The 23945-nt window shown below is 40.4% G+C and overlaps 1 protein-coding gene across 3 annotated transcripts; it reads left to right on the top strand.

The window, feature by feature from the left end:
• tmprss6 (transmembrane serine protease 6) lies at nucleotides 1–22850 on the top strand. 3 transcript variants are annotated; one of them, XM_084714817.1, is made up of 18 exons: nucleotides 1–288; nucleotides 1743–1872; nucleotides 3663–3805; nucleotides 4132–4199; nucleotides 5056–5243; nucleotides 5428–5469; nucleotides 6790–6994; nucleotides 7108–7244; nucleotides 8385–8497; nucleotides 8655–8764; nucleotides 10577–10719; nucleotides 11386–11484; nucleotides 11785–11946; nucleotides 12092–12208; nucleotides 13240–13408; nucleotides 14777–15054; nucleotides 19897–20033; nucleotides 22290–22850. In XM_084714817.1, the coding sequence occupies exons 1-18, from the start codon at nucleotides 199–201 to the stop codon at nucleotides 22452–22454; spliced, it is 2496 nt and encodes an 831-aa protein (XP_084570943.1). In that variant the 5' UTR covers nucleotides 1–198; the 3' UTR covers nucleotides 22455–22850. The 3 variants fall into 3 exon arrangements, with proteins under 3 accessions (XP_084570943.1, XP_084570944.1, XP_084570945.1); XM_084714819.1 differs by having other exon boundaries at nucleotides 9–288; nucleotides 11785–11898; XM_084714818.1 differs by lacking the exon at nucleotides 5428–5469 and having other exon boundaries at nucleotides 2–288.
• The last annotated feature ends 1095 nt before the right edge of the window (nucleotides 22851–23945 follow it).

Raw genomic sequence — 23945 nt, 5'->3', positions numbered from 1 at the left:
GAGCTTTGGGAAATATTGATTGACTTTTTTTTTTTTTTTTTTTTTTACCTTTGGACTTACAAACAGAGGGGGAACTGTTCTCTGTCTCAGAGCAACATGTCTGGCTTCATGATTACCACAGAGGCTGCATAAAATCTGTTAAATTCAGACATCAGTGAACCCCAATGGACGGTGAGATGATTTCTTGAGGAACAAAGTATGTGGAATGATGTAATGGCGCTCGGGCACGGCTCTAAGAAGTCCATTTCATGTGACCAGGAGGTCCTTCCTGCCTCTCTGAACAACGGGGTCAGTAAGGCTAATGCTACAATAGATACATATGGTCTATGTGATATCATCACTCAGTATGTACAGATTCATGTATGTCAAACCTGTGGAGTAGTGAGAGTAATCTGCAGTATTTAACAGAATTTTATGTAGGACTATTTTTTCAGAATGTAGTTAAATAGAGACTCTTGTTTTGGTTTTGAATGTTGTTTGCCCTGGTTGTCAACCGAAACATCCACAAGATGAAGTTGCGTTCAATTTTGGTTCATGGTGCATGATTATTGCACAGGTGTCTTGGACTGGTCACAATAAAAGGCTACTCTAAAATGTACCTCTGATTGGCCTGTTGGTTGAGTTGCTTAGATTTAGGCACGAGGAGTGGTTGTTTTTTAAAGGTCAAGGCCTTCACACACAAACAGCTACACAAAAACATCAAGCACGACTTGATTTTGCAAATAAATTATTAATAGAAATGAAATGCGCTGTAAGCTCATACTGTACCGTAGCCTCTTCAGGATGTATTTTAGGATGCCACCAAATTTGAGGAGGAATTCAGAGAACTGATGAATGCCTTTTTTTTTTCAAAACAATACAGCTCATTTTAGAGTTGTCTTTCATTGTGACCAGGATGCACATCTGTGCAATAATCATTCTGTTAAATCAGCATCTCTATATACCTGTCAGGTGGATGGATTATCTTTCCAGAGCAGAATTGCTAACTAAAATGGACTTTTGAACAAAGGTTTAGAGAAATAAACCCTTTGTGTGACAGAAGATTTTTTGTTTCACTCATGAAAAATACTTTCTGCAGAAGAATCATCTGGAACTACTTTCTTTTCTATTAGAAAGAAGGTAGTTCCTACATGAATCTGCTCACAATAAGGTCTGTGGATTAACTTGAGTAATTGGGACATGATCTTTGGAAAGAGACACTGATTTTGAATTTTGCATATGTATTTTGTAATGTATTTTTTGGATGCTTTCACTAACACACAAGCCGAGTGCCATTTGGTCCCACTATATTGAAGAGGCGGCAGGCATTTCTTCAGCTGATATTTCCAAAACTCTGCAACTCACACCAAAAAAAAAAAATGGATTGATTAATAATAAATAATTTAAAAAATCATATCTTTGATTTTGGCGTGAACTGTTCCTTTAAGTTAAAATGATAGAGGAGCTTAGCTGTGGGCAATGAGAAATGTTATAAAGCAATAATTTTGAATTCCTAAACTGTAAAGATAATGTTTTCTGGTGAGATCATGTTGTTGTTTGAGGGAAGATTTCACCAGGGGAGAGAAACTGAAAAATCACAACAGCCCTGGCGCTGAACACAATCTACTGGGAATCTTAGTGCTATGTGTTCCCTTATGTTCTCCCCCTCAGATACTATATAAAAATACACTACAGACTGGATTTTGCATTAAAACATGTTTATTGTTAACCCAAAAGAATTGTGAAGTTTTGTCTGTTCTCAGGAAGACCTCGGAGATGGTGGTCAAGCTGTGGCTCCGCCTACCAAGAAGATAACCAAGTCCTGCAAGTGTTGCCTGGCCTTCCTCTTCATCATCATAGCTGTAGGAGTCACACTGGGCTGGTTCTTCCTGGGTAAGGAGTTTTCTCTTTATCTATTGATAAATGCTAGTTGCATGACTTTATGGGTGCTGGTCTATTAGTCAGTCGATCCCACCAGTTGGTCCAGACTGAAAAATCTCAAGAACTATTAAGTGTCATGAATCTTTGTACAGATATTCATGTCCCCCAGAGGATGAATCCCACTGACTTAGGTGATCGCTTGACTTTTCCTCTAGAGCTAGATATTTGTTCTGATACAGTATGCATACAGTATACAGTCCCCAGAGGATAAATCCTTTAGTGACTTTTTAGTGATCCCCTGGACTTTCACTTTAAAGTGACCCACAGATCAAAGAGTTCACATACCCAGTGAAATATCTGATTGATTAATTGGCACAAGATTTTGTACAAATATTCGTGGTTCCATCATAATGACTTTTACTCTAGCACAAACCCAGGTTAACATTGGGTTTCTGACTGAATAGTTTAAAAAACAAATGATTTTTACACCAGCTTGAGCTGTATTTTGCAGTTACTGCTAATTCAGAGTGTCACAATTTCAATATTAAATCGAAAATGCATTGAAATGAGCTTTTAATTTCAACTATCAAAATCAAAAGTACGATTGGTGATTCTCTTAGTATTTTATCTCACTTAAACACTTAAAAGATGCCACAGCATAGCTTACTGGTAGCCTGCAGCTGCACTTTTCACTGTCGGGGTCAGAGAATTGTTGAATGTTGAATTCTTTGAATGACCCTTGTTGTTCTGGTTGTCTATGTAGCAGCTAGCTCTGTGTTTCTGCTAATGTTTCACACAACTCTGCTGTGAAGCATGCAGGGGGACACTGTAGTAACATTGCATGAACAGAGACTTTTTTTCCAAACTTCCTTATGAATCAGTGCTCACAATGGCATAGCTGTCAGTGCTGAAAAAAATGTTTACATGAAAATTGAAGTCAAGTTGGAGACAGCTGCTAGAGCCAGGGACTTTTGGGGGAGAGAGCCAAGAGCAAGCTGGGGCAGAGCTGAGGCACTGAGCCAAGAGACAGCTGCTGAGAGCCAGGGACTTTTGAGGGAGAGAGCCGGGGACAAGCTGGGCTGGAGCTGAGGCATACAGCCGAGAGATAGCTGCTAAGAATGGGGAGCTTTGGGGGAGAGAGCTGGGGACAGACAGGAGCATCTGAAGGAAGTACTAACGAAAGCTCAGAGTGTAAGTTTCAAACTTTTGAGATTAAAAAGCGGATTTATCATCACTCTTGCTTCTCAACTTGTCTGCAGCAGTGACCCACAGAGTCGCAGAGCCGTTTACAGCGACCCACGCATGAGCCGACCGCACTTGTGTGCTTACAGTCAGCTAACTTGTCTCTCTGTCCATGTTGACTGCTGACTGGAGGAGTAATGTATTTTCATGAACGTACAGAGAGGATGAGGGGGAAAAGAAGAGATACAGGCAGAACAAAACAGAAAGAACTGGCTTCTGTGGTGAGCGCTGTCAGAAGCTCACACAAAACACCACACAAACAGCTGGTACCCGCCAGCTGGTGCCTGCTAACTGTTATTGTCAACTGTCATTAGGCTGCCAATCTGGGATGAGTAAACACACTTACTTGGTCTGAGCCACTTTCTTTATATCCTATTTATAGATCCAGGGTTGTATAGAAACTTCTTTTTTCAGCACACACACAGAACAGGGAGCTAAAGGGCCATGAGGAGACATTTGCTGACTTTGCTTAAAAGTGTGTGGGATTACATTAACACACCCCACCTTACAGTCTTGTTTATTCATACTCTGTTGATCTCCATACCTTCCTCTTTGAACAGACTACAAGGTTTGGGTGTTGGACCCTCGTATTCAGCAGGAGTACACGGCCCACCTGACCATCCTCAACAGGAACTTCTCTGCTGATCTGTCCTCTCACAACAACCTTGCATTTAAGAAAGAAGCCAAGGCAGTACAGGACCTGGTGAGCAGGGACCATGAATTCCTCTGATACTGATATACACTTGGGTCACAACCTAAGGGACACAGACTGCTCTTGGATTTCTATGTTCCATGAAGCAAATAACTACCTGACAAAAGTAGAAAACCAGCAGTACTCTGGTTGGAAACTAAGACAAGATTCATTCAGTTCAATTCCCACTGAGAAGTGTTATCGTCCTTGGCTAACATTCAAGAGACAATCTTAGGAAGGTACTGAGATGCTTGATTATGTCCAATAAAACTTAAAGCATCTTGCAGTTGTATACTCTCATGAGAACAGGTGATATTGTCTTTCTTTGTCTTTCACAGGTAGAGAAGGTTATGATGGACTCGTATCTTTCACGATACTTCAACCACACCACTGTGTTCGCCTTTGGGTATGTGGATCAGACTTTTTCATATCACACTAATGACAGGGGAGAGGAGTAGACATTTGGGAGTGACTGCATACAGTAAATACTCTGCTGTTGACCCAGAGAGAGAAGAGGAAGAAATGCCTGTTTAAACATAGGAACCACATGTTAATGCTGGTTAATATTCAGTTAATTCATTTAATTGATCAGTCTCTATAATCAGTGCTTTGCTGATTTATAAGGCTGATGATGGCCTCATATGGCTCAGTGGAAGAGCATGTGAATGGAAATGTCCCCAGTTCAAGTCTGGGTGTTGCAGTTACTTTACTCCGTTGAACAGCAGCACCAGCTCAGATCCCAAAGTTCAACCACAGGGTTTGAACTGAGCCGAACTGATATATGAAAGATTATATTTTTCTAAATGGCAAAAAAGAAGTAACAAGGCAAACACAACATAAAAGTCATTAGACGCAAACGACAAGAGGGAGACTCAACCACGGAGAAAATGTTCATGATGTTCAGTTAGCTCTGCACAGAAACAGTCGGTAAAAACGTCCTTTGGAGGTCAACTTTTTACTTTTATACTTTGAGTGCATTTCAGACTACACTTTTACATAAGTAAATAAGTTGAATCAGTACTTCTACCTTTACCAGTCTTCTTTTTACATGTGTACCTCTACTTGTGTTAAGAATTTGCCACCTTTGCACACTTCTGACCACACACGCTGGTGACAATGATCAAAGATGCAACACACTTGAAACCAGAGAGAGGGCTGCTTTGAAACGCTGCTTTTTATCCCGATAAATGTAATAATCCTTCAGATCACTGATCGTCTTCATCCAATTGTGCGGATTTTGGTCTTGGCTTTATTTGCCACAGGGAGGGGAGTCTTGTGCCTCACTTCTGGATAGTGTTGTCTGTGCCAAGCAGCCATGTTGTGGACATCACAGTAGAGAAGGTCACCAAGAACCTGGAGTACGGCCTGAGGTGGTACACAGAGTTGGATAAGAACGAAACAGCCTGTCTCAACGGATACGTCATCCACATCGACTCTGTGGCTGTCAGAGGTGAGAGCAAGAGAAGAGCAGAGGAGCAATGTCTCTCTCTCTCTCTGTGTGTGTGTGTGTGTGTGTGTGTGTGTGTGTGTAAGACCGAAATTATGTTGTGTGTGAGGAATGCAGGGATTTATGGAAAATATTTGAATTCTTTTTTTGTTTAATTTCACTTGTCGTTTTGTTCTGTTCCCCACAGAAACCGACTCCAAAGTTATAGAGCTTTTGAGAGCCTCATTTGGTATCATATTTTATTGTCATGTGCTTGTTCATAATTTTCTATTTTGTATTAATCTGTTCATTTTAATTTGACTGTAATTAGCATGCAGCACAATAAATACTTCCTTGAGCAGATATTTAATGCATGGAAGCAATTACAGAGTTCTGAGTGCTTTTCCCATGTAATATTATACATTTATGGGTCCTCTGTTACGAGATGAGTCCAAAAATAAAACTAAAAGTAAGAACAGGGAGACAATAGACAGGATCATCTAGTATGAGGCATTTAAAACCCCTTTTTTTTGACGTGATATTTATATTTTCAAGAATGGAACTAGTTGTCTAGTCTAAATTAAGATTTGTGTTTAATCAACAGGGAAACCAGGAACATCCCTAATTTGATGTCATCCCCACCTCTCTCTCATGCTATCCTGGAAAGTTTTCAGCTTGTCTGTATATTAAAATGTAAAAAAAGAAAAAGAAGAAGAAGATTTTATTGTTAGGGTTTCAGGACAGGGTGCTACTGTAGCTATGATGTAAGGTTACTGCCCTACTGGTCGGCGGACATGCTAATGTTCCTAGCTTATGTTAGAGCAAAGAAACACATTGTTTAGTCATTTCCTTACACTTTGCTTTTGTGTATTTTGGTTTTGGAAACATGATAACAAAAACACCACCCTCCAAACTCTCTGTATGTCAAATATTGTTCTTACTGTAGCCCCATGTACACTGTTTCAATGTGCAGTGACATCTAAAGCTTTACACACATGCCATGTTTAGGTAGCCTGCTGATGCTAAGTTAAATCATATTTTTATTGTTTTACTTTTTAGCTGAAAGATGCAGCAGCAGTGCAGAGGCATAACAACACATTGTTCTGTATCTTCTCACCCTTCGCAGCAACCCTTTCCCACCTTCAACAATCTGATAATGTCTACTATTAATAGGCTACACTTTTAGTTGCTATTAAAAAATGTAAAAATAGAAAAGGAAGAGCAAAATCAGTCAATACACTGCAACAAAAATGCAGCAAAAGAACAGACAACGTGTTTCACTATTGTAATTCTCTATTTCTCTCTTCTTACAGTCCTTCTATCTGTCCTGTCTCTCTTCTACTGGAACAAGTGCATGTTTTAAATCACCATTTTCAATAAAATACATACTTATCTGATGTTAAGTTATGTAGCTGGAAACATAAAATCAAGATAAAACCTGCTACTGCAACATTCAGGTGCAATCAGCTTTGACAATTAATCAATCAACTTGAATCTGGCAAAACTCAAACAGAGGTCTCACATAAGCCAACTCAGCCTCTAATTCTGATTTTGCCCTCCTTTCCCCAAGACTGTTACCGATACCAGAAGGTGGTGTCCAGTAGCCCTGTGTCTCTCCGTGGCCCCGACTCGAGGCACTCCTCCTGCCTGTGGCACCTCCAGACCACCCCTGGCTCCCAGCTGGAGCTCCGCATTGAGTGGCTGCTGCCCGAGTGTCGAGACAGGCTGGTGGTGTACAACTCCCTCACCCCCACCGATACTCACCTCATCACATCGTGAGTTTTAAAGGGGCTAAATATTTACACTTTCTCTTCATTTAGCTCAAAGAGGAGTTACACTTTTTAGCTTACTGTGTCTGTCTGTCCATCTTTTCCCTCTGTCCTCCCAGTGTGTATGGCTGCAGCAGACATGAGCGTGTGGTGCGCGTCCTGTCTTCAGGCGAGTGGATGACAGTGGTTTGGAAACAGGGTCTGTACAGCTTCAAGGACCCCTTCTCTCTGTCTGCACAGGCCAGGAGACCCCAGGGTAAGACTGTGGTCTAAGTGGTGCTTTGAGATTAACACTAACAGTAGTTGTTGAGACATTACACTGGTGCCAGAGGAAAAGATGGGTGGTCACCAACTTCCAGAGGTGGGAGTAAATCACACCTGTGCAAGTCTGAAGTCTTTACCTCCCGTGGTTTGAACCAAGCAAGTCAAGTCAAGTCCCTGCTGTAAGTCAAACAAGTCAAGTCAAATCATTGCTCAGGTCAAGTCATTCAAAAAGCTGATCATCCATCTCATTTTCCACATTCTAATCAGTTAAGAGGACAGTAGAGCTGCAGCGATTAATCCGTTTTGAACTAACCCTCTCCATGATAGCTTCCTCGTGTGTTGTCTCTGTTTGTCTGCTTAGAAAAATGAAAATATCTAATCAAAAAAGTTCTTTTAGGTCATTTGTCTCAAGTCTAAGTGAAATCTCAAGTCTTGCATACCAAGTCAAAGTCGAGTCTTTAATCACCATTAATCAGGCAAGTCTCAATGCCTTAAAAATGTGACCTAAGTCTGACTTAAGTCAAGTCATGTCACTCAAGTTCCACTCCTCTGCCAGCTTCATTACATGAAACATGAATGCATGCACAGAATTCCATCCACGGGACAAACTTTGACCTGCTGATTGTGCAAGAGAAAAAGTCAGGGATTACCAAAGCCTGCAGGCTTCATCCTCTGGGGACCATAAATGTAGACTGGTGGATTAACTGATACACTGGCCGACAGACCAACATTCCCATTATCCTTCTAGCATGGCGAAAATGTGACACACGGTTAAACTACCAAGATATTGACAATACTTTGAACCAGCTGACTTTATTTTGAGTTAGTTAGCTAGCCATCACTGTGAGTTTCACTGTCACTGACACTTTTTTTTTCTATTTTAAAAAGGGAAGCAGAGGTGTAAAACTTTCCACTTAGCCATCCGCTCTAAAAATGTGTGTTTACTCAACAGCTACACCCACTTAAGTTTAAGTAGACATTTACTCTGCAAAAAATACAGCATGCCAAAGCATCCCCAGCCTATTTAAATGGCACTATGGAACTGATCAGGCCAGGCTTTATCAAAGCCTGCAGGCCTGGCCCTGGATGTCAGAGTATTTATGAGTTTCATCCTATGATTTCTGTCTCTTAGACTGTAAGTCCACTGTAGAGTTGAGGGCAGTATCAGGGGTCCAGGGGACACTGAGGACACCTTTCTTCCCCAGCTACTACCCACCTGACACCAACTGTACCTGGAATTTTACTGTAAGACATTCCCTCTTCTAAAGTATATACTTCCACTTCTTGGTTTATTGAATGATTAATTCATAGCCTGGTAACCATTTTCAGCCTCTCATATAAATTAGAAGTGTTTGCTTGAACGTTATTGTATTTTTGTGGTTATTTTCCTGTGTGATTTCAGATGCCCAGTGTGGGGGTGGGCTTGTCTCTGGAGTTTGAGGGCTATGAGCTGAACAGAGCCACCTACAACCAGGCGTGCACCCAGGGGCAGTGGATGATCCAGAACCGTAGGTAGGCAGCACCACAATCAGTCTGCCTGGTCTGTATGAACTCAGAGTGACTCAGCCTTGACGTATCAAATTAACCTGTAGTTCACATTATCCTCATTCACCTGTTTTTTTTTTTTGTTTTTTTTTTTTTCTTTGTCTTGCTGTTCATAGTACCTTTTTTTATTTCTTGGGCATTTCTGCCTTTATTTGATAGTGGCAGCTGAAGATATGACAGGAAAGGGAGTAGAGAGAAAGAGGGGATGACACGCAGCAAATGGATTGACGCTGGGAGCTGAACCAGCCGCTGCAGAGAGCTGAAAGCTTCAACATAGGGAGTGCATGCTTTACCAAATGAGCTATAGGGGCACCCAGTTCATAGCATCTTTTAAATGTGGCTCTTCAACCACTGTTAGGCACTGTATGCATAATTATCCCAAGATGCATTGTGAAGAGTTTAAGTTCGCTATTACATGTTTGTGATATGATTTTTTAGAACACAGTAGTTTATGTTGGTACTTCCTATGCTGTTTTATTGTTACACCAGGAGTGAGGTGACTAGTGCATTTCTTCACACCCCTTTAGCTGACCTTTATATGCAAGAAGGAAGTGAAAAGACATCTTTAACCATCAAATCAACTTGCACAGTACGCACACACAATGTTAAATAAGCTGTGTTGTGACTGGGCTATAGAGCAGAATGCGGATCAGTGACACAAGATCTATAACTAATGAATACCTCTGGTTGATATCAGAACCTAACACTGATATTGGACTGGGTCGGACTGGTGTGCATGGCAGCCATTAAATTCATGAGGAGACAATGAGGATGAGGGGAAAGAGCGACAGTTTTTTAATTGCAGCCTTTTGTGGAGCAATGACCTCTGTAAGCAGGTGCAGAGTCAGAGCTAGGAGTGGTGGGACTGATGTGAACAGCTTCACAGAAAGAGATTTCATCCAAAATTTGAGGCTGTCAAGAGACTCTTTTAACTAAATCTGTCAGTTTCTCTTCACAAAAGTCTTTCAAGACACTTGAGGCCCATGAGTGGCGTAAAAGTCGCATGAATTCTGTTCACACCAAGGTTGACGTTCTGAAAAGTCTGACTGTCTGATTTGGGACTGCATATGAAAATGGCCCAAATCTGATTTGAAAAGATCAGATTCCATGTGACTTGTGCTGTTCACACTGTCATGACAAGAACAGATCTTCGTCACATAGGGGTCACATTACTACAGCTATATACTAAACTAAACTAAAGTAGACTCCTCTGATACATCGATCAGAGACTTTCAATAGAGAACAATTGAAAAGTCTGCACACCACAGTTTATGTATAAAAAAAACTTTTTAACCTGCTAGGTCACAACTTTCTTTAGTCTGCATACCGTCAGACATCAAACCACATGCAGGTGGTCACAATGAATAGACAATAAATTAATCAAATGACAGGACACCACTGATACAATTAATTAACTTTGTCCGCTATTTAAAGTGATGTTTTTTTTATAACTGCCATCTGTGTGTGGTTAAGTGTCTGACAGAAATGTTATGCAAAGTTTTTCATACAGGTCATGATGTGCAGACTTTTCCGTTGGTTTCATACAAAATAAAAACAACAAACGGACCAAATTACACAGTAAATGTCATGTTCAAAACATCACATTCAGACTGACAGATGTTGTGCTTTTCTAACAGCCAGGACAAGTTTGTCATTAGTTATTTAACAGTCAGGTGTCTTGCTGAAGGGACTTCACCTCTCAAACCTGTAGGCTTGTACTCACAGGGGAAGCAGACCTGCGGTTTCCGTTTGATTTTAGTGTCTCTGTCCTTTCCTCAGACTGTGCGGCGTGAGGAGTCTGCAGCCGTACAATGAACGCCTCTTCCTCCTCTCCATGACAGCCACTGTTGTCATGACGTCAGAGGTGTCACTCACAGGACCGGGCCTTCAGCTGCACTACAGCGTCTTCAACCTAACAGATCGTAAGAAAGATTAAGGGACTAATAAGTGATGTTTCTGCTGTGTTTCACTTTTAAAGGGGCAGTTCACTCTGATATCAAAAATCTGTATTTTTCCTCTTACCTGTAGTGCTATTTATCCATCTATTTTTTTTTTTTTTGGTTGAGTTGCAGAGTTTTGGAGATAATGGGACTAAATGTTGCTCAAAGTGCCAAAAACAATTGAAAAATTCAACAACAGTGTCTCTTTTCATAAATTATGACCCTATTACTTTAGATAAGCCACAGGCCTTGCTGTGAGCAGTTTCATGTAGGAACTATGTTCTTTTTAGTCAAAAGGAAGTAGTTATAATAGATTCTACCACATAAAGTAAGTAGTTCCTACATGAAACTGTTTACAACAAGGGCTGTGGATTATCTTGAGCAACCAGGGCATGATTTCTGGAAACATGCATCGCTGTTGAGTTTGTATTTTCTTTTGGTGCTTTGAGCACCACAAGCCGAGTGCCATTTGGTCCCATTATACTGAAGAGAAAGCAGACAAGTATGGCTGATATCTCCAAAACTCGGCAAAGCACTATGCACAATGCACTCTGCACTAAAAGGAAGATGAAAAATATGCATTTTTGAAAGGGGTGAACTGTCCCTTTACGTTATGTATCTTTGCATGTGCTTCTCTGTGTTTTATAGCTTGCCCAGGCCAGTTTCTGTGCACTATCAATGGCCTGTGTGTTCCTGCCTGTGATGGAATCAAGGACTGTCCCAACGGACTTGACGAAAGGAACTGCGGTATTTATTTATATTTTAATTTAGTTAATTCACGCAACATTTATTGTACGTTATTATCTACTGAAACACATTTTGCAGGAAGAACTTTAAGAACGTTAAGTCAATGAAGCCCAGTGCATTTATATATTAATGCATTTAATCTTAAACAATGCTTAGCTCATCATAGACTGAGGTTGATGCTGATCTGATCTTATGGCACCGTTCTTTCTAAATCTTCTGAATCTATTTGGATGTCAGACAGTATTTCCAAAAGTAACACAACCTGGTTCATTTCTCTGTGTGTGTGTGTGTGTGTTTCAGTGTGTGTGGCACAGTTTGAATGTCCAGAGGACAGTCAGTGTGTGGACTATTACAAGTTGTGTGATGGACACCCAGACTGCAATGAAGCAACGGACGAGACGAACTGTACTGTTGGTAACACACTCAGATCCTCACATGTACACATGCACCATCACAAGCAAGGTTTGCACGGCCTCAAAACAAGACCTTGTCTTTATGACACTTTATTTGTGTCATTAATTCAGCTCCGGGACAAGCTGAGTGGAAGCTCCAATGGCACCAAAGCATCAGTGAAATGTTCCTTGTGTTTGTGTACGTTTGTGTACAGGTGTGCCGTGTACAGATATGACCTATGTGTGCGCTGATGGAACCTGCCTAAAGAAGCCAAATCCGGAGTGTGACTTTGTTACCGACTGCCCCGACGCCTCTGATGAGAAACAGTGCGGTGAGAAGATAAACACACCCGTTTTTTTAAATTTCACTTTAAAGGTTAAGTGGGATTTATTGGCAGAATATGTCAGAAATTCAATATGAATTCATTAGTGTATAATCACCTGAAAATATTAATTATTGTGTTTGTGTTACCTTACAATGAGGCCTTTATATCTACAGAGGGTGCGGGTCTCTTCCACAGAGGCCACCGTGTTGCACCACTGTGTTTCTACAGAATGGAAAAAAAAAACAAATTCTAGCCACCATAGTTTCTCCTACATGTTTGGAGGGGGAGGGTGAGGCAAAGTGTTTGCAGTCTTCAAGCTCACGAGACGCCTCTAAGTCCACACTAGTCTTTTAATTCAGTTTGGGTGTATTTTGACATTATACTTTTAAATTTTGTGATGTCTTCATGCTCTCTTGGACAGATTTTTTTCAAGATAAATCAACGAAATTTGATTTTATGCCAGTGGTTCTCAAACTGTCAGAGCTGTACATGGGTTCAGTTTTGCAAACCCACACCTGCGAGCACCCACAAAGCTGAGTCTCACGTTCTCTGATGCCACAGAATTTCCTCCAGACATCCGACTTGGCCTCAAAGGATGTACTGTCCACATGTCCTCCACTGGCTGTTCTTGCCTTTATGTGATTAATTTTAGCTAGAAGCTAGCCTACATGACTGTCGGATCATTGCCCCCCCTATATGTGACAGGATATTGAGTCAAAGGTTGTGTCATAGGCGTCTGAGTCATGTCATTTCTGTTTTTCCAGGGAAAAGAAAATGTATTGTACTTTTCCGTTATCCAGCGTTGGACTCTAGTGTGGAGGACCAGGGGAAAAATATGGGGTGAAACTAAACTGAATGAATATGATCTAGGAAAAATGAACAAACAAGAGTTTCCTGTTGCTATCATTCTGACCTTTATTTCACTAACATTCAGCTTGGATCCTTTTTTTTTATTGGTTACTTCCTCAGTTAATGATTGATTAACAAAAACATTTCAAAATAACTTTATATCTGTACCTCTGTGTACATGTACTCAGACTGTGGCCTGAGGCAGTTCTCCAGCCGTATTGTTGGAGGCACCAACGCCTCGGAGGGGGAGTGGCCGTGGCAGGCCAGCCTGCAGGTGAAGGGTAACCACATCTGCGGGGGCACTCTAATCTCCAGCCAATGGGTGGTGTCTGCTGCCCACTGTTTCTATGACGACCGGTAAGTACAGGAAGAGAAAAGAGGAAGTGGAGATTGAGGTGTTAGAATGAACTCTGAATACAAAAACACTTTGAGGGGAAAAAAAAACTTACAACTTTCTCTCTGAAGTTACACAATTTGATGAAGCATTTGTAGCATTTAGCTTTATCTTTAAAACTTCTTTTATAATTTTTTTTGGTTCCTACATTCATTCCTGCTGTTGTGTGTTGGCTGCTCAGGGTTTATCTTTAACAGCCTGTTTGACTCAAAGCCAGCGTATTTATGTGTATCAGCTGGCTGGACCATGGCCAGAATTATAGATGCAGCATCCTGTAGAGGATTAACTTCTCTCTTGATGTTCCTCGTATGGTGATTAAAAGCTTGTGCAGCATTCAGTGAGTGTTGACATTTTACTGGATGGAGATGATTTTGTTTTAAAGTAGAAAGTAAGTTTGTTGGCAGCTGCAGCTGTATATAAAAGATCAAGATATCATGTTATTTTATTTGCACTTCTTAAAGGGGACATATGTTTTTCCTTATCTGTCATATATATATATATATATATATATATAATGTTATTATATGTGGCCAAATTTTAAAATAATGAGGTAAACATATATAGAAGTAATCCCCAAGTTTCAGACTACTCTGAATGCAATGTTTTCCATCTTTTTTTCTACTCTTAATGGCAAGTTGACGCTGGCACATTGTGGATTTCTTTATATGGTAATCTGCTCTAGGCCCAGCATAGTGTGCACAAAAGCATGTCTGTCTTCATGGAGCTGAGAGCTCAGAATTTTGTTCATGTTCAGTTTGTCTCACAAGAAGATTTTTTTCATCTGTGAAGGAGTTATTATTATTATTTGCTGGTTTTCCCTCTGATGTCCTGCTGCTGCTCAGCATCTTTACTTGTGGCTGAAGTAGCTAACCGCTCCTGCTAGCTAGCTGTGCACAGTCCTGGTGTTCTGAACTGTGGGCCTGAGTAAAGTTAGCTGCATGGCTAACTGAGATAGCAATTAGGGGCTAAAGTAGCTAACCATTAACAAATAAAGCTGTGTCAGTCAGGAAACCTCATACATCATATAAAGCTGAGGCAGAGCAGCCGGAGGACATTGGAGGGAAAAAATATTTCCTCCATAAAATATGATGCAGTCCCCAGAAACACTCCGAGGCTGCCTCTGTTAACCCAATTCTTGTCTCAGTTGTAGTCTATTAAACAGTAAATTGATCAAATTTAGCGCAGTGAGATACTTCAGCTGTCATTTGCCACTGAGCACGTCGGATGAGGATGAGAGGTGGCGCTAAACAGCACTAGGGTTGTAATCTCGTATAGCCAAATCTGACTTATTTCTTTTGTAACACAGAGCAACTCTTTTTCTCCTCCTGCAGTCTCTACTCCCCCTCGTTGTGGACAGTCTACCTCGGTAAACTCACACTCAAACGCAGCAGCCCCACTGAGGAGGTGGCGCGAGTTCAGCGGATCCACCTTCACCAATACTACGACGACTACACCAGCGACTATGACCTGGCCCTGCTGAAGCTCGACCGGCCTGACTCCATGGTGCTTGCTGGGCACGCTCGACCCGCCTGCCTGCCTCCTCCCACCCACCAGTTAGAGCCGGACCTGCTCTGCTGGGTCACTGGGTGGGGGGCTCTCCGAGAGGGAGGTGAGGAGGGAAAGAGGGAAGTGAAGGGAGGATAGAGGGTGAACTATTTCATCACTGTAGCTCTCCAAGTTAGGCCATTCAGCCTGTCTTTTGGGTTGAAATGAAACAATATCTGCTGCATTGCAAGAACATTAATGCATTGCATAAGTCCAACACTAAGTTTGTGTTAAGTCCTGCCTTAGTTTCTTGTGCTCACTAGTTTCAGACTAGTGATTTACTAAATCAGGTTGCACTACTGAAGGAATGTTGTGGCTGAGATATTTTTCTTCTGTGGTGCCATCCGTTCAAAAGCAGTCAACTGTAAATCTGAAGTCACTGTAGCCAGAAATACAGTAACAGTTTTAGGTCAAGTTATATCAGGCATCACAGCCAGTTACTGTTTTATTATTTATATTGGCACATGAGAAATGTGCTTCAGAGTTGGTAATATTCATGGAGTTAAGAAAGAGAGGGAAATATCTGATTATGCTAACCTTGACATGAGTCAGTCCCTCCAGAATTTTGCAGCCTTTTTGGTACATTACAGAAAATGTGTTTAATTTGTAAATGAATAAATGGGGGATATTCCACAAAGAAGCATCTTTCTGGAACTCAAACTAAGAACAGCCAGCAAAGAAAAAAAAATCTAAAATATGAAAGTGCACAAAGCATTCATAAATTTCAGTAACAATGACAAACCTTTTGTTTTGTCCAGTACCAATGACCAAATAAAAATAAAAAATGAATATAAATACAAATAATAATATTTAATTAAACACTGAGTTGGTTCATTGAGTCGGTTCACTGATGCGTGATATTTGCCTGGGGATCTGCTAACACTGGCACAGCTCAGGGGAAGCTATAATGATTGGTCAACATCACAAAGACATGCAGAGTTCACAGGAAGTGGTTGAATTTGCATAAATTGTTGCGGTCGCAACATTGCAACTTCCCTTTGGCTTATTTACTGCCTTCCTCTTATCCAACTTCCTACAGACTATTTAACTAGCTATTTATTCTGACATTTTTTGTCACAATATTTCTGTGAAAACAATTTACTGGTAGGTATGAGATTTAGGGGCATTTACTGTCAGGACATGGCAGAATTTAAATAATGACCATAGGGATGTTTTCATCAGTGTATCACCTGACATAGTCACCATGTTGTTAAACGGGTGAACTCCCACTACACCAGTCTGTCCTGTGACTAAAATAGGGTAAAACTTTAACTAAGCGCTATCAAGCTAATAAAAATCAAGAAATTATATAAATGATCAATATAAAATGGACAGTGTAAACAGCAACCAGTACTTTCACTGTGACTTTATCACAGTTGGATTTAGAAACCCTCCCTGTTTTTGCGGTCTTGTGCTACTAAGTGTGGCCGGTGCCCCTTTCTATTCATTTTTTTTGTCCCCTGCCCCTCAAACAGTCCACTACATTTCCCTAACAATCAAATCATCCTCAATAAAACACAGGGTTGGTTGGTGCACAGGAATAAAGCTGACGCACCTGTTCTTCATCACTGGCCTCTTAACAACTGAGGTTCCCTCATCTTGATTGTGCCTGGGTTCTAGTGTCCCCCCTACTGCATTAAGAACAGCTGGTGCAACTTTCTATCACAACTAGTTATCAAAAACAGACAAACTAGCTTGGTTTGTAAGCATAATGTCACTTCTTTCTTTAATAATAACTATGTCCCAGTAATGTATATTTCTCTGTCCTAAAGTCTTGAAATCCTTATTTAGTAATATAACGTTGGACTTATATAGTTTGTCCAAAGAAACTAATATGCATTTGTGTGGCACTTCAGATTTACCTTATAACCCCTTGAATGAGCTGCAGCTCCTGAGTTAGGCACTACTGTTATGGAGTAACTGCACAATAAGACAAGGACTTGTTGCAAAGCTGCCCTCCATACAAAGCTTGTCTCAGGATTACAAGTAAATAAATTTGTTTTTCATTCATCCCGCTATAATTGCCATTTAGCCTCAAGCTCTGGTACGCATGACCTAGAGGAACACATCATTGTACCTCGTAAAGATGAAACAATGCAGTTTCATAAACCTGAAACATTTTAAGATGGACTTTTATTTGGTGCTTTTTGACTTATAGGTTTAATTTATAAAGGCTTGATGCCCATGTGCAGAACTTGGTTTATTTCTGTTACAGGGTGAGCAGTAAACTTTTTCCACTGGCTCATATCATAAATCATGCAGTATAATGCAGTATTTTCACAAGAAGTGATTTGATATGACCTCTGCAAAACCCCACTTCATCAGTGGGACTTTGAAATAACGGGCAAGATGTGGGGAATCTTTGTGGGGATGGTAATGTGGAGGTATGTTATTTTGACAACGGAGCGAAAACACTTCAAATTAACTAATTTAAATTAAGGGGGCAGACGGAGTGATGTGGGTGGAAATGTGTGGGCTGTGGTTTCTGCTGAAGCTGTTTAAGAAAAGGTGTTGGAAACCATCTTCCGGCTTTGACAGTTTCATAAAGATTCACATGGGTTTGTAACTTGTGAGAGAAAAAGCTTAGGTACATTTTGTGAGTGTGGTTACACCACTATATTTCCACGAAATGAAGTGGGGCTTTTTTCAGTGTAAGGATGAAAAAAAATACTTAATTTTGTTTACTGCTGGTCTGTACTTAAAACTTAGAATTTCTAAAAGACATTTCAGAATTCAAATTCAAATTCTCCTGAGGCTAAGGAATCTATTTGAGTGCAGTCTGTGACACATTTCACTGTGGGTTTGTGTGGTTTGGTGACCTGCAGCTCAAGAAGTTACATCCAGTGGGTGAACTGAAACTTAACAGTGAAGATGACAGATTCATCCCTCTGTAGACTCAATTAACATTTTCTTTTCCAGTCTGCTAATGTGACAGCAACATTAATCACCCTATTTATTCAATCTATAACACATGGTCTAAAATGCATGGTGCAGGGGCATTTAGTGCGTGTCCAACTCGCTATTTAAACGGTGCTGGGTCTGGGCGCCAAGTGAGGCGGTTGGATTTAGTCTCTTAATTAATGATAGGTGTGTTTTGGGTGGAACACAAATTAAAACAATCAGAGCATCATCTCCCATTCCCTTTAAGAGCCAGGTGCACCAGCCTGAGGCACACTGCTGTTTAAACGATGGATTCGGCAGGTTGGAGAAGTCAACAGAGATGCTGAATCGACCCAGTGGTAGTGATTCAGGCACTGCGGTCACAACAGTACCATGCTGCACATTAATGCTTCAGTATGTTTTCATGGCAAAAAAGTAGCTGGAAGAGAAGATAGTTGATTAATCTTGTAGTTAGTGACCACCTGTTTCTAACAATATGATGAATGACGGGAAGGTTGCAGGAGGATGGAATAGGATGCAACATATACCCAGAGAGAAACCCTATGTCTGTCTATATGTGTGAGCTGAGCCACAGAAGGATGACTGCTGTGATCAATACAACACAAATAAAGAGATCACCAGTTTTCTGTGTCCATGTTGCCAGTTTCCATGCATGCAGTAATGTCACAACAATAATTTTTAAGCAGCAAAACAAAACATAGCTATAAAGAGACAGTGGAAATCATTTTCTGGTAGCTTTGATGGAAGTCAAGATTTACCGGGACAGGACAGCTGCTTTAGTCCAAACAATTTCACTGTATGGGTTTTGCGAGTGATGTTTTGGATATGTCGGGGAAAACAGGACATTAATTAACATTACATCCTAACCAGTCCTGTTGGATTTAAAAAACATCTGTGAAGTTACAGCTGCTGTGCGTAAATGCTCATGTAGCTTCATCAGATTTAACCCACTAGCGGCAACCATCCGCTATTAATCAGAATGTTCATTTTTATGACCCGTGGATTATCTGCAGAAGCCTAGAAGCAGGGTGTATGCACGGTGTGAACCTACCTATGTAGTCTCTTACTGTCTGAATATTGCATCCTTTAAATAGCAGGAAAATACTGTGCCATTGGCTTTAGACCAGGTTTTTGTTGCTCTATGGTGCAGTTGCTTTCTGCACCAGTAATGTGACTGACCACTCCACATTTTAAGACCAACACATCCATGATCACACAGATGGGCGCAAGTGCATTTGGGACCTATACAATGTGGGCGCATGAAAATTACAACTGCCTCAGTCAGAAAATAGTAATATCAGCTGCACTGTGCGTTGCTTTGCACCAGGCAGAGGATAGAGCCCTAAAAAGGGGTGGCAAATGAAGACTTTTGGCTGTATATTTTGCCAAAATATAAAACGCAACACTTTTTGGAGTGTTAATTTCCATTCATGAGTTGAAGTTAAAGATTTAAGACTTCTTCTATCCACACAAATGGTTTATTTCTCTCACATTTTGTTCACCATTGTATTAAAAACGGAGTTAGTGAGCACTTTTCCTATGCAAAGATAATCCACCCACCTGACAGGTGTGGCATATAGACATACTAATTAAACAGCATGATTATTTCTCAGGTGTCTCTGACTGGTCACAATAAAAGACCACTCTAAAATGTGCATTTTGAGCTTGAAAAAAGACATGAGGCACTGAACTATGGCTAACTCTAACCAGTGGGTCCTCATGGCTAAACCTAACCGGTAGTCCAAGGATCACCTGTGCAATAATCATGTTGTTTAACCAGAATCTCTATAAGCCACACCTGTGAGCTGGACGTATTATCCTGCCAAATGAGAAGTGCTCGCTTACACAGATTTTAATACATTTGTGAACAAAATTGCACTTCGTATTTTTGCATAGAAAAATTTCCTTCAACACATGAAAAATGGGAGCAAAAACACATATTTTGTTGAGTAGAAATATCATTTATGCATTTATACGGTTCACCTTTTCCCTCTGACCTCTTCAGGTCGTGCCAGTAATGTGCTTCAGAAGGTGGACGTTCGCCTGGTCAGCGAGGAGGCCTGTGTTCGCTCCTACGGCCACATGGTCACTCCCAGAATGCTTTGCGCTGGTTACCGCACTGGAAAGAAAGATGCCTGTCAGGTATGGAGAAACACATTCATATGAAACCAGTTTCAGACAACAATGGATTTAATTCCTATGTGAAATAAAAGGCCACCTGACTTCATAGATCCACTCAGCTCTATGGAGGGTTTTTTTTAATCATCTTTATATTTATTGTTTTGGTTTTGGTACTGTTTTGGTTCACTCTCAGGGTTCATAAAACTTTTCCAAAGTCAAATTCAAGCACTTTTCAAGGTGCATTTACATTTTTTTTTGCTGCTGTGGTAAATGACATACAGTATTTAAATGCTTAAAAGTTATTAAGCCCTATTTAATTAATTCATCACATTAAAAGATGTTATTTTAAGCAACCAAAGTTCTGTTTTATGATCGAATTCTATAGAACTGTGCACCGTTCTGCAGAATTCTATCACAAAACGTAATTTCGGTTGTCATATACAAAGGAAGATAAAGTTTCATGTTTCAAAATGTGTCAGCCGTCTGTACGTAGACTTGGCGTCCTTTATAATCTTGCTGAGACCATATAAAACAGACAGTCAACAATTATTAGACAAAATTTACAAAATTACTGTGAAAAAAATCCCGTGCTGATTGAAATGGAAACACCCTGGCATATTGTCGCCTGTTAGCCCCCACTGACTCCTCCACTAGAGGGTAAACAACAACAAAGACTGAGATCACACTAAATGATGCAGAGCGGCAGGTGAGGCTCAAGTCGAGTCGTCTTCATTTTGTCTGAACAGCACACAGCAATTAGGCTCTCTCTGACTTGTTTAATTTGTTTATATTAAAAGCGAACTATTCAGTAGAGAGATGAAAGTAATGCAATTACAATTTCAAGCACTTTATCCAGAATTTAAGCCCTATTTGAACCTCAAACCCCTCAAACTCTGACAATTGTTTTTAGTGAAAAATCTCTAAAAACGCACCGTGCGTTACTTGATCAACACAAAGCAGCAGACAGACAGAGTTGGCAACTAGCTGTTGAACACAGTGGAGTATTTAGCAGCTTAAATTGCCAGACTGCCAGATATTTCCCTTAGGAGCAAAAAAAAAGAGGCAAAGGGAGGGTGAGTCCTGGACATTTGTTGGATGTACAGAAACATGATTCCAAATGCTTTTGTTGCTTTGTGTCAAGTGGATGTGTAAAAAACAAAAAGGAAACACTGTTTGCTACCACATCTTTTTCATGACCAGTGTCAGTGTTGTGTTTAGGTACAGGTAGGTACAGTTGCGCTGCCCCCAAGTGGCAAAAAAAGAGAAATGAATGCAGGTTTGATTCAAAGTACATTTTCAGAGGCATTTAGTGGTACATTCACTTATTTAATATCAAGTAAAGTTCCTGTAGTATTCCATTGTTTGTGTAATAATTTAAAATTGAAATTACTGTATGTATAATATGATTTGGGCAGACTGATCCAGTAGTATCTGTAGTCAGTCTCTTCTTCTGTCTGGATGGATCACTGCCAGGAGGCACAGACGTGAACTAGACTCAATGATATATATATATATATATATATATATATATATATATATATATATATATATATATATATATATATATGTACATATATACTCAATGAAATATATAATTTTATTTCTGCAAAATATTCCCTGCTAGCTGTAGGAAAAAAAAAGATCATTGTCATCATCAAGTGTTGTTGTTGTAATACTCATTTCAGTCACAAGAGGCTGAAGTGCACCACTTGACTAAATGGGACGTGGCATTTTGGTTAGAAATGTATTTTAATTGGTGCTAATCTGCCTTGAGCATTAAAACTCACCTGGAGAAAAACATGAATGCTTTTAGTCCAGTTTAGATTATGGGGTAGTGGTGCACATGAGCCTCTTGTGGACAAAATGAGTATTACAACAACAACTAAAACAAATAAACAAAGAGGATCCGGTCAAAACTTGTCTTTTCTCACCCATTTCACCAATGAAAAAACATGCCAAAACCCTTTTTTCACCTGTTCTAATAGGGACAGTTCACCCCCAGATTAAAAGATACATGTTTTCCCCTGGCCTGTGGTTCTATTTATCCAACTAGATTTTTTTGTTGTGAGTTGTGGAGAAAAAAAAATCAAAACCAGTGTCTCTCTCCAAATATCATGACCCAGTTAGAACTTTCTTTCAGGTCATAAAATGGGTTTTGAAAGCCTGATCTCTAAGCAGCGAGTGATATCATAGCTGAGTCACCGGTATTGAGTATCAGTCCTGTTAATTATTTTGTGCATTTTGTGCCGCCCTTTTAACATCAGCTGTCTCTTTCAGGGAGACTCTGGCGGTCCTTTGGTCTGCCAGGAGCCGTCGGGTCGCTGGTTCCTCGCAGGGGTGGTGAGCTGGGGCAAAGGCTGCGGGCGTCCAGACTACTACGGCGTCTACACCCGCGTCACCAGGCTCAGTGAGTGGATCAAGCATATCATCAGCAGCCCCTGAGACACTTCATTATCCTTACAGCAATATCTTCATAACCCGGAGCTAAGGATAAAAAGTACCCGCAGATGATTCAAGGCTGCTTCTCTGACAAACAGCGAGGTGGTAAAAGCATGAAAGGCTTTATTCCAAAGTCATAAAGTAATAAAGCTAATAATAATCAACCTTATTTATGTGGTACCTGTCAGAACTGATATTTTAACATTTTTAACCAGCATGCAGTAAAGGAAACAAAACAAAATGTAATGATTAACTATGACGACAATTTGACACACTTTGAAAAAGTGTGATGTAATCCTTAGTTTTATCATTACCTCTCTTAAGACAGAATCTTCTGTATTTTAAAAATATTGTACTTAAAGCATTTTTCTCACAATAAAACATCCTTCTATTTTGTAATCAAGTTTGCAATATTTTATGTTTTTTGCATTTTTGGCCAGGAGTGAATATGAAATACAACAATATGATTCTACAGACAGGCTAGTGGATATCTCGGGCTGCACTGACACACTGTTGCTTTGAGCTAAACGCTAACATGCTAACTCTTACAAAACAACAATGTCAACATAGCAGGTGTAATGCAGGTTTGGGCCATTGGACAATTATATCAGCTGTTGGAGATTTGCTGAGTCTATCGTCGGTTGGGTTGCTTTGGGCGATTTTTATTCAGCATTGCTAGCTTGATCAGGGAGCCCTGCACGTGCAAAACTGATGCTAGAGGTGCTAGAGATAGTTTGAAGAGTACACTGACCAAGTTGCTGCAATTGACAAGTTGGGAGTGAGACCGTGCTGGATATTTCCATCCCTATCGCCTGCAAGCGTGGCAAAAAACTACTCCACTTACACTATTTATGGCCCTGTGCCTGACATCTCCCTCTTGTGGAAATACATGCAACTGCAGTCAGCATTTCATTCTTTAGCATCTTTCATGATTTTCTGTTTGCAGGTGTAGGTTTGGTGTCCTCTTTCACAAGCTTCTTTTGAGAGCATAAAGGGTTATATTCTAAGTCTATAAATCACTGAATTCAAAGAGAAGCCATTTTTCTTTTCAGTTGATTTTATAATCAACACAACATTATTCTCAAAGGGACTGGGAGCAGGTGTCAGTGCTGGGCATCCCTCCCTGTGGGTGGATGATCATGAGTCATTTTGATCAATAAACTAAACTGGAACGGAGAGCATTTATCCACAGAAACTGGATTTAATTCTGCTGAATGACAGACAAGTGAGGTACTCAGGAGACGAAGAAACTATCTGTCTGTCTATCTGTCTGTCTGTCTCTCTGTCTTATGTATCTCAGTCCCCTCCATCTTCTCCTCTCTGTCTCATTAACTTTCTTCTCTCTCCCACTCATCTTTTTCATTCTGGAAATGAGCCCTAATCCTCTGGGGATGTTTCAATATTTGGAAGTTCCCATTTTCAGTGTAATTGGTATTTTATTAGGCTGTAAACCATAATGACAGTTCTGCTCTATGAGGCATAACAACAGTGCTA

Source organism: Lutjanus erythropterus, chromosome 3 (assembly GCF_056507025.1).
Source record: "Lutjanus erythropterus isolate fLutEry1 chromosome 3, fLutEry1.hap2, whole genome shotgun sequence".
Taxonomy (NCBI): domain Eukaryota; kingdom Metazoa; phylum Chordata; class Actinopteri; order Lutjaniformes; family Lutjanidae; genus Lutjanus; species Lutjanus erythropterus.
The sequence above is the reverse complement of the archived record's forward strand: the minus strand, read 5'-3'. Positions and strand labels throughout refer to the sequence as shown.

What these genes read in the sequence shown, in the direction of transcription:
- tmprss6 (XM_084714817.1), top strand. Translation starts at nt 199, where the DNA reads ATGTGGAATGATGTAATGGCGCTCGGGCACGGCTCTAAGAAGTCCATT. An exon ending in GCTTTTGAGAGCCTCATTTG is followed by an intron (nt 5,470 to 6,789) that starts GTATCATATTTT and finishes CCTTTCCCCAAG; the next exon opens with ACTGTTACCGATACCAGAAG. An exon ending in GGGGGCTCTCCGAGAGGGAG is followed by an intron (nt 15,055 to 19,896) that starts GTGAGGAGGGAA and finishes TGACCTCTTCAG; the next exon opens with GTCGTGCCAGTAATGTGCTT.